The 10,080-nt window shown below is 38.0% G+C and overlaps 1 protein-coding gene across 1 annotated transcript; it reads left to right on the top strand.

The window, feature by feature from the left end:
• Positions 1-728: 728 nt before the first annotated feature.
• On the top strand, positions 729-9,521 carry LOC113024818 (adhesion G-protein coupled receptor G2-like). The gene is made up of 13 exons (XM_026172204.1): positions 729-752; positions 3,211-3,274; positions 3,521-3,662; positions 4,061-4,174; positions 4,828-4,953; positions 5,708-5,753; positions 5,913-6,007; positions 6,102-6,217; positions 6,517-6,785; positions 6,866-6,950; positions 7,173-7,302; positions 8,417-8,573; positions 9,197-9,521. Exons 1-13 carry the CDS (start codon positions 749-751, stop codon positions 9,289-9,291), a joined length of 1,443 nt encoding a protein of 480 aa, XP_026027989.1. The 5' UTR covers positions 729-748; the 3' UTR covers positions 9,292-9,521.
• The last annotated feature ends 559 nt before the right edge of the window (positions 9,522-10,080 follow it).

The raw sequence follows: 10,080 nt of genomic DNA, 5'->3' as shown, positions 1-10,080 counted from the left end.
TGACAGAAGCGAGGCTGCCATATCGTGCCATCGGCCCCTCTGGCCAACACCAGTAGGGTAAAGGACACAACGACCAGGACAGAGAGCCCGGGGATCGAACCGGCAACCTTCCAGTTACAGATGTGCTTCCCAACCCCCTGAGCCACAGTCGCCACCTAAATATCTAAATATATGTAAATATCTCCAAACCAAGTCATTTATCCTGCATCCACTCTTGTGTTGGGAATTCCAGCAGGACGTACAGCTATATAAAATCTATACAGTTTCTGCATAACTAACTGAATAGATTCAAATTTCGTTTAATATTTTAATCATATTAGTCTGTATGTGATATGGAGTTAGTGGCAAAAGAGGAGTGGGAGTACATTTAGCTTTCTATCAGGTTATGCTTCCTCTTTCTGTGTCAGAATGTTATTTACATGCGGTTTTCTCATTCCATGATCCTATTCCAAGCCAGGAAGAATATTTATTTGCTTTTTTCCTGCAGTTACATCAACTCATCTCTTTTCAGATTGTTTTCTTTCTCAGCAACATGCAGAGGTAGGATTGTGATCTTAATCATTTTATTATGTAGTTCTGTTTTTTTTTGTTGTTAAAGATGAGAAATAATAGTGCTGGTTTTTGTTCTAAACTTCACAGGATGAAGTGGTCAGCAGTCTGGTGGTTGGTGCTTTTTGTTTCTCTGGACATGCTCTCTCAGAATTGTGTTTCAGAAATTGGCACCTGTGCTAAAAAGTGTGGTGAAAACATGAGTAAGTGCGTACATGTTTTTCTTTAACATTTTCTTGACAGTTATATTAAGATGTTATAAAAATTGCCATACCTTTTTATCATAATACAGGTTGCTATAAATACCTTGAATCCAGTAACGATGTATGGCAAATAGAGACACACCATCAGGATTTCCATAAAGCTGTATTGCCACAGTTTGACAATGACAATATTCCTGTGGGTGTTCTGTGGTGTATGATACTGGGATGTAGTAGAGGCATCTGCGGTGCAGCTGTTTATAGTTCTTGCTCCAGTGCATGTGGATTCTCAATCAGATCGAGGTCTTAGGATTTTGGTTTCAGATCAACATTTTGAGGTCTTTTTTGGGTTCTTCAAGTTGTTATTCAGTAGTTTGGGGATTTGATGTGTTTTTCTGTCTTTAATCTAATAAACTTTAGAAAGCAGAGGTAACCAAACTGTTTAAGAGTAAAGTGAGATCTTTAACTTAATGTGTTGCTTAGTTATTCCTTGTATGTGAGGAGAGGGATTGTATTAAACAAGGAGCCAATAAACAGAAGGATATATGGGAGAAATATGGTCTTTCTTTCTAGTCCCTGTCAGTACTCTCACCGCAGCCTTATGGCTCAACTGAAGGTGTTACATACTGATGGAAGGTGATGTTCGTCCAGGTGCACATTGGGGTGTATCACTCTAAAACATAGCAGTTCTGTGTCACTGCCGGCTTCTATTACTGCCCTGCATTACTTTTGTAAGGCATTACTTGTAATGAACCTTTGGTAATCAGTTTTTGGTAAGCAGGATAACTAATAGACAATAAAATAAAAAGTTCATAACATAAGATATGTAGCCTGGTCTCTACCAAAACATTTATAATAACATTTACTGAATCCAGTGAATTTCTGTGAATATATTTCATATGGAACAACACGGTTAAAAAGTCAAACGTAGGAATAACGTCATTTAGTTAGCACACCCACGTTACTCATCACAACTAATGTGCATTATCTTTGTTATTTGGTCACATTTATACCTTATAAACAGCAATTACACTCCACACATGTTAGTTTAAAGAAGTATCAACCTTAGTGCTGCACTATGATGTCAAATTATTGTCACAACAACAAAAGCAAGGTGATGTGTGGGGGCACAACCACATTAAAACAGCTTCACCAATAATTCTGAAAACCGTTTTTAACGTTTCAAATACTCAGGCTGCCACAAAGGTATTTCAGGAAGGTTCGGGGAGATTTTAATGTTAATGTGCTTCAGCATTTGTTCGTGGCGTTCCAAGATTGCTTCCGGGGTGAGGACGGGCTGCGGGGGGTGTTGAGTCCGCTGAGTCCGTGCTGGCTGGATCGTTATTGTGTTATTGTTCAACAGGGAGGACTCAAGTGCGGGACTCCAAAATCAGCTGTACAGAATAATTTATTTACAGAATCCACCTTGTGTCTTTACAGGCAGTGCAAGGCAGTGCTATATACAATTAAGTCAGGGACGGGGCTCAAGGGAAATCCAAGGGGTTAGTCACGTGGTGTCCAGGGGTCCAGGTTTTAGATCTCACCCTGAGTAGGCACACCTGAATCACATGATTAGTTCATTACCAGGCATCTGGAGAACTTCAAGACATGTTGAGAAGGTAATTTATCCATTTAAATCAGCTGTGATGGATCATCTAAAACCTGCAGGGACACCGGCCCTCGTGGACTGGGATTGGGGACCCCTGAGTTACACAGTTCACTTTCAAACACTTGACTTAGCTTAGCTGTAGACTTCACTTTCATTAACGCGTGGCAGACAACAATCCAGCGAAGAACAGCAGTCACCTCCTGGCTTAAATGCATGCCACCCTGATTAGGCTCAGGTGTTTCCTCTCACCGAGAGCGTGGGCCGAGGGCGTGAACCTACAAAGAGTTCCGCCCCGGCGATAGAGAAGAGGTGAGAGAGAGAGAGTGGACGTTTGGAAAGAAAGATAGAAAAAACCTCTGATCAGCTGGACGCTGATTCCCCTGGCCGTGACAGGTATTAATGGGTAAGAAAATAAAGTAATAAAGTTACATATTATAATTTTAAATGTTTAATTGATCAGAGAAATCCAAAGACAAAAAACGTTAGACCCTACTACTAAACTCATACAGAGGCCCAAGGGATCGTGGGAATCATAGAATCATGATGTCATTTTTCTGAAGAACTGATTGTTCACTAAGTGGTGATTTGAACCTTTTGAAAATCTAGAACATGTAGCGATGACACATGTAGAAAATTGTGTATGATCCTAAATTTTTTTCGTAAATTAAAAGCTTTCAATATCTTCTCTCTGATATTTTTTGCAAATCACTTTTTTATATAATCTGTGGCATAAAATGATGGTAGAATAAACAATTTTTTTTGTGAACTGAATCTTTAATACCATTGAATATGTGGTACCTTTAATTGACCTTTTAAGCTTAGTATGATATGTTTTCTTTATTCCTTTAACAGCTAGCTGCTGTTTTCAGAATGTGTGGAACCCTGTGCAAAATGGCACCAAAGAAGACCCCATTAAGTAAATGTTTACATTTTTTGGTCATATTTATGCTTGTCTGAATATTTCTGTTTCTGTTTGTTTATGACTGATTTCTTAGTCTTTGATCAAGCATGTATATCAGAGCCAAACGTAAAGAATTCGCTGAGAATTAAGATTAAAATCACGTTCAAGATACGTATTCTGTGATGCGTAAATACTCAAAAGATGCAAATACAAAGGATTCATGTTAATATTTTCTTCTTTATCTCCCCCTCTCCCTACAAGAACATTGGAAATCCTAGAAAATATTCTTGAGCAAACAAAAGTGGAAGGGGCCATATCAATGCATTTCCCTGATTTAGTTGTTCTCCTGTTCAAACCCAATCGTACCTCTGACAACCTTGAAATTTTCGCCAGTGACAGTGAGGTATGAAAGAAAAAAGAATACATAATACACATAATAAAATATAATGATTTTGACATAATACATAATATGTTGATCCATGATTTTGTATTAAGCCCAATTAACATTGTTCTTGTGCAGCTCTAATGCCTTTGTTGTGCAGAATAATTTTTAGCAAAAATCTTCACATCATCGTATCACAGATACATTGCCATGAAATTTTGTTAGAATGAATTTAATAATTTTTAATAAATAATAATTATAAAATAATAATAATTTAATAAATGTTCGGATAATCCACCTTTTCCTCTAGCATGACTGTCAGGTCACTGTTTGTCATGTAAACACAACCTAAAAATCGATCTCATCACTCTCAGCTGAAGTATTCACATGCAATGCTTCTCTATCTTTCAATAATATAGGCAGGATTGACGCCAGTCGCCAACAGGAGAGTACACGTTCGACTACCAAGAGAAGTTGGAGGAAGGGGGAACAAGATTATCTTTTCCATGCTTAAGTTTGCTGAAACAGCCAGCGTGAGAGACTATACTTTGTTATGTATTATAAAAAAGACATGAGCAAATAGTCCTACCCATGTATACTTACTATGTAAATTTAAACTCCCACTTACTTTGGTTTGGCCAGTAAGATTTTTTAGCAAAAATATAATGTTAATATTAACTTACATTAGCGTTTTTGGTATTGCCTTACTTGGTTTTTGAACATGATTAGTTTTAAAACTGGAATTATCTTTTAATGTGGTTTAGTTTATAGCTCATGTTTGCAGTTCTCCTATACATCCAAATACACTGATTAGGGGGGAAAAAACTCCACCATATAGCACCTTTACTTTCTTTTAACCACATGAGAACAAACCACATCAAATTGAATGAATAAAAGTCAATTTATTAAAAAATTCTGAATATTGGATCAGCACTTTTGTTGCAATTTTTTTATTTAACTTTAGCAAGCTAATAAATCTACTAAAAGACAACTTATCAAACTACATAGACACGACTTGCAGGTTTAGTACAATGAGTTTATTTACAATTAATGTTGCACAAAAAACAGAATATGTCCACAAACACAGACAGACTGATAGAGAAAAGAGGGGAGAAATGGTAGACAGCAAAGCAAGTAAAGAAAAACTTTCTACAAGCCAACTTGATGAACTTGTGTTGTATTGCAGAGCATGGTTGGAACCTTCCATGAAGTTTATGATCAACGACTGGTTGGCCTAAGTGTGCAGGGCAAGAAAATATCAGGACTACAAGAGCGCTTCAACATCACCATGAATTTCACCACAACAATAAATGTAACTCCTGATGTAATTCAATATTTTACTCCAGTCTTACTTTCTATACCTTTATATCATTGTTAAAACAACATATCAGGTTTATTAGTTGTTAAAACACATGTATGTATGCTGTATTGCATAAGATGTAAAATGATCGCCATCTCACAATGCTGTGATTGCAGCTATTCCCCAAAGCTGTATGAATGGTGCTCATGGCCACTGATCAGTGGATACTGATCAATGGTCATCGCAATTTGCATATTAGTGATCAAGAAACAAACCTCACAGCCCGTTTTTGGTCAGCGGTGCTGGTTTTTTCCTTATGAGAATGTTCTCTTCGTAACGTTCGGGAAACCTTCTTCAATCTGGGCTGAAGAAGTCACTTTGATGAATGATGAAACGTTTGTACCACTGAAAATGTTACATTCAGATGAACAGAAGCAATTTTTGGGGGGATATAAATGTTAGAAAAAAGATATGCACTCACCAACGACTTCAGTAAGGACACCTTACAAGTGGACCCTGGTTTTTCATTAGAACTGCATTAAATAGAGACTGAATGAAGTTTTTATTCCCATCTACTAATATTGTTTTATTATTACATTATCATAGCACAAGGTTCAGTTGGGTTTCCATAAACACAGGTGGTAGAAACATATTCTCCAAAGAGCTACTGTTCACTTTCTTACTTTAAGTACTTTTCTTGACCATGCCTAAATGAACGCATGAACAGACACGCATATATAAACACACAATATTTTTTGTGCCATAGGAAACCCAAGAGCCATCCTGCCAGTTTTTAAATTTCACAGCAAAGAGTAAGTAACCAAGCTTCACTATTCAATAGTAATCTATAATACATTGTTTGTGTTTGTATTTCTCAATTGTGGTTTCACTCAGCATCAGGAATTTGTGGTGATGTCATTCAGCTATCACAGCAACTCATGCATAATGGTCCTGTTTGTTTGACTTACCAGATTTCAGTAAGGAGGGCTGCCTTACCCTGTGGACACGTGGTCAGGGTAATGTTACCTGTTCCTGTGACCACTTCACATACTTTGCTGTGATCATGGTAGAATTTACCTTTTTCATGATAAAAAGGGGCTTTAAAACCATTTATCCATGCTACATCTCTAACTGTAACAATGTGTATGTATTCTCCTCAGGTATGTACTTCCATCTCACTTAAAGACCAGAAGATTTTATCATACATTACTATAACTGGCTGTAGTCTTTCACTTTGTGCCCTGGTCATTGCTGTATTGCTCTTCATCACAAATAGGTATTATTCCCACCTTCATCATCCCCCCTTTCACATCTTCAATATGTGGAATCAGTATCAGTATCTTTAGTTTCTGCTCCCCTTTCCTTTTACCTTTTTGCTGGTCTTCTTCTTTTCATTAATTTAAAAAGGAATGCAGTCATCCTCTCTTACATTCCTTCTCTTTTCTTTTTTATTTCATTTCTCTCATCAAGTATTTTTTTTATTCTTCCACTTAATTTCCCTACAAACATGATATGACCATTAACTTTACACAAAAGTTATCACTTACCACAGATACCTTCTCCCCTCTCTGACAGAAAACTCAGAGAAGATATCTCTATGAAGGTCCACATTAACCTTGTAATTGCTCTGATTCTCCTCAATCTGCACTTCCTGCCCAGTCACATGGTGGCAGCAGAGTCCACCACATGGCTTTGTTTTTACATGGCTCTTGCCCTTCACTACTCCCTGCTGGCTGCTTTCAGCTGGATGGCCTTGGAGGGATTCCACCTCTACCTTCTCTTTGTAAAAGTTTTTGACACCTATGTCAGCAGATACCTGCTCAAAGTCTGTGTGGTGGGATGGGGTAAGTGGAGCACTTTAAACAGGAAGTTGTCTTCACCAGTCTGCAAACCTTTGTCTGACTGATCAGTTTGTGTGTTTCAGGTGTTCCTGCAGTCATTGTGTCATTGGTGGTGATCATAGACAGAGAGTTTTATGGCTACATCTCTATCTCCCCTGAAACTGCAGTGTAAGAAACAAATTTGCATGCATGTAAAATCTAACCTTACTTCACATTTATAAGGTGATTTGCATGTGCATCAAAATTTCTATGTATTTGCATGTCAGAGAGGAAAATGTGTCTAATTTGTTTAAAATACACTGCATGTCCTACATTTCTGTTACAGAATGCTTTTCTGGCTTTTCAGTGTGAGACATTAAATTATCATCTGTTTCTGTTCATTCTCTTTAGATGCTTTATAAACAATCAAATGGTGAAAATGGTGACTACAACGGGACTGTTCCCCTTTGTGTTTCTCTTTAACATGTTAATGTTTGCAGTGACAGTCAAACGTGTTTTCTCTGTTGGACAAAAGAAAAAGGTAAATTTGTCAAAAAAATCTTTAAATTACTTCATTTCTAAATCCTCCATGTCAGCCTGTCCCTTGGAAACCCCAGACCAACTGGTCTTGCCAACATTATTCCTCATTTTTCAATTTAAAATGGATCTGCCCGGGACCTCCTCCAGGTGGGACATGCCTGGAACACCCAGGAGGCATCCTGTCAGATTCCCCTATCACCATAACTGGCTCCTTTCCATGTGGAGGAGTAGCAGCTTTACACTGAGCCCCTCCCAAATGGCTAAGCTCCTCACCCTATGTCTAAGGGAGAGACCAGCCACCCTGAGAAAAAACTTAGAAAGCTCATTTCTGCCATTTGAATCTGTGATCTCTTTCAGTCACTACCCAGAGCTCATGACCGTAGGCGAGGGAAAGGATGTAGTTCGACCAGTAAACTGAGTGCTTTTCTTTTACGCTCAGCTCTCTTTTTACAATGACGAGCCGGTACAGCGCCCGCATCACTACTGCTGCAGCACTAATCCATCTGTCGACTGTCCCACAATTCTCAATTGAAAACAAGAACTCGAAATATAATATAACTTCTTTACTTCACTAATTATCTCATCTGTAACCCAGGGTGGGCACTCCAGGTTGAGGGGCATGGCCTCAGACTTGGAGCTACTGATTCTCATTCCTACTGCTTCACACTTGGTTATGAACCACTCCAGTGCAAGCTAGAGGCCACCACCCGATAAAGCCAACAGAACCATATTATCTGTGAAAAGCACAGATGAAATTCTGAGATCACCCATGTGAAAGCCTTCCAGCACTTGGCTATGCCTGTCCATAGAAATTATGAACAAAATTGGTGCTAAAATGACAGCCCTGGGTCCAACGCGGACCGGGAACAATTCTGACCTATTCCTGCCATTGTGAACCAAGTTATTGGAATGGTTGTCTAATTTTAAATATTCTGAAGAAAGTTATTTACTGGTAATATTTTAAAATGTGTTTTTAAAGCTTAAAACATTTCTATTAAAATCAGACTCTATAAATGAACAAGTGCATCTGGAGAACACAAGCAATTTTGAAAACATTTTGTGGTCATCTGTGTTTTTTTTAACCTGCTGTGTCATGTTTCATTCTGGTAAATCAGCTTGGGCAGATTATCCATACCAAAGTCATCAAAAGTATTTGTCGCTTGTTGGGAGTCTGCGCACTGCTTGGCCTTACCTGGGGCCTGGCTTTCTTCTCATTTGGACAGCTGACCACTCCTAGCCTCTACCTCTTCTGCATCCTGAACTCATTGCAAGGTCTGTACAGTCTACTGCTATGTGTGTTTCTGTCAAAGGGAATAATGAGGATTAGCTTATTGATTCCCACCCAGTATCCAGTAAGGGTCCTGGCTAGACCACCCATATTGAAAACCAAGCCCTGGAATGGCGCAGCTACATCTGCAGCCTGTCTGCAACTCGGACACAAAAACATTTAATTCTTCCCGTCTCACCACCATGGGAAGCAGAGCTTTTAGCTGCTATGCTCCCAGGCTGTGTTCTATTTTATTGTAAAGTGTCCTTGGGTGTCTTGAAAGGCGCTTCCAAGTAAAATGTATTATTAGTAGTAGTATTATTATCAGTGTTATTATTGCATGTTGTTCTGTGTATGATTGTGTATGTGATGAATAAAGCTTGTTTGTTTGAAACTGAACAAAATTTTCCAACAAGGCCACTTGTTAAAGTGCACATGCTATCCATTTCATAGACATTACTTCGAAATACATTATTGTATGCAGTAGATTTTGACTTTTCGTGTGTATAAATGAACAGTAACCTAACACAGTTGACTTATCAGTTTATTTGAATTAATTGCACACTCCTCACACTTCCTGGACTCACTCTGATCCTTTGCCTAACACACTCTTCTTTGTGCCACACAGGTTTCTTCATCTTCCTGTGGTTTGTGATGTCAGTGAGAAAGTCCCAAAACTCTGCTAAACAGACGAGCATTGAAACACGTAGTAAAAGCAACTAGATTAAAGACAACTGGAAAAATACCAAAAGGTGTGCTGGTGAAATGTGCAACATAATGCTGAAATCTGACAGTAACGATTTTGTTTTACTTCTGGATTTTATATGCCCGGCAATTTACCATAACTGGCAGGAGCTGATTCTAAATGATGAAAATAAATGTAATAGTATGAAGATTTTGACAGTTCTGCTGCTTTATTTGAAATTTTCTTGTTTATATAAATCTTTGTGGAAAAGGGGTTATCATTCCAAAATAAAGCTTAAATAGGATGACATCATCCTATTTAAGCTTTTGAGAGTAAAAGTTGCCATACTGAAGAGAATCTAGAATGACTAGATTCCATGTCCGACTGGATTGTCAAGAGGACAATCATCGATTATTGATATTTTTCCCTTGAAGTCACCTGTCCTCTTTTTTTTCGATTGCACACAGAGCAGATCTTGCTTTTAAATGCAGTTCACCCTCCACTGGTTTAGTGCTTTGAGACATTTTGATATAGTTATGTTGATTACACCATTGTGAATTTACGGCATGTTTCCTTATAATCCAGCTTTGAGATTATTAGAAATTGTGTTAGTTATTTTATGTTTTGAACTTTTCTGTGCCAGTTTGTACATCTGAACATGCTCAATGCATTGCTAACTTATAAAAGCTACAGTGTCAGTGTGAATAATAAAAAAATGATATTTTTTTTGCTTTGCTTGTTTGTTATATTTCATAATATTTCTATTAACAGACCTAGTTTAGAAAAGACTGATGTCAGACTCCAAACTCCACTGAAAATAGTTTTTA

Source organism: Astatotilapia calliptera, chromosome 1 (genome assembly GCF_900246225.1).
Source record: "Astatotilapia calliptera chromosome 1, fAstCal1.2, whole genome shotgun sequence".
NCBI classification, from domain to species: Eukaryota; Metazoa; Chordata; class Actinopteri; order Cichliformes; family Cichlidae; genus Astatotilapia; species Astatotilapia calliptera.
This window is presented reverse-complemented; position numbering and strand designations above follow the sequence as displayed.

Coding starts and splice junctions, on each gene's coding strand:
- LOC113024818 (XM_026172204.1), top strand. Junction 6,786..6,865: donor AGTCTGTGTGGTGGGATGGG/GTAAGTGGAGCA, acceptor TGTGTGTTTCAG/GTGTTCCTGCAGTCATTGTG. Junction 6,951..7,172: donor ATCTCCCCTGAAACTGCAGT/GTAAGAAACAAA, acceptor CATTCTCTTTAG/ATGCTTTATAAACAATCAAA.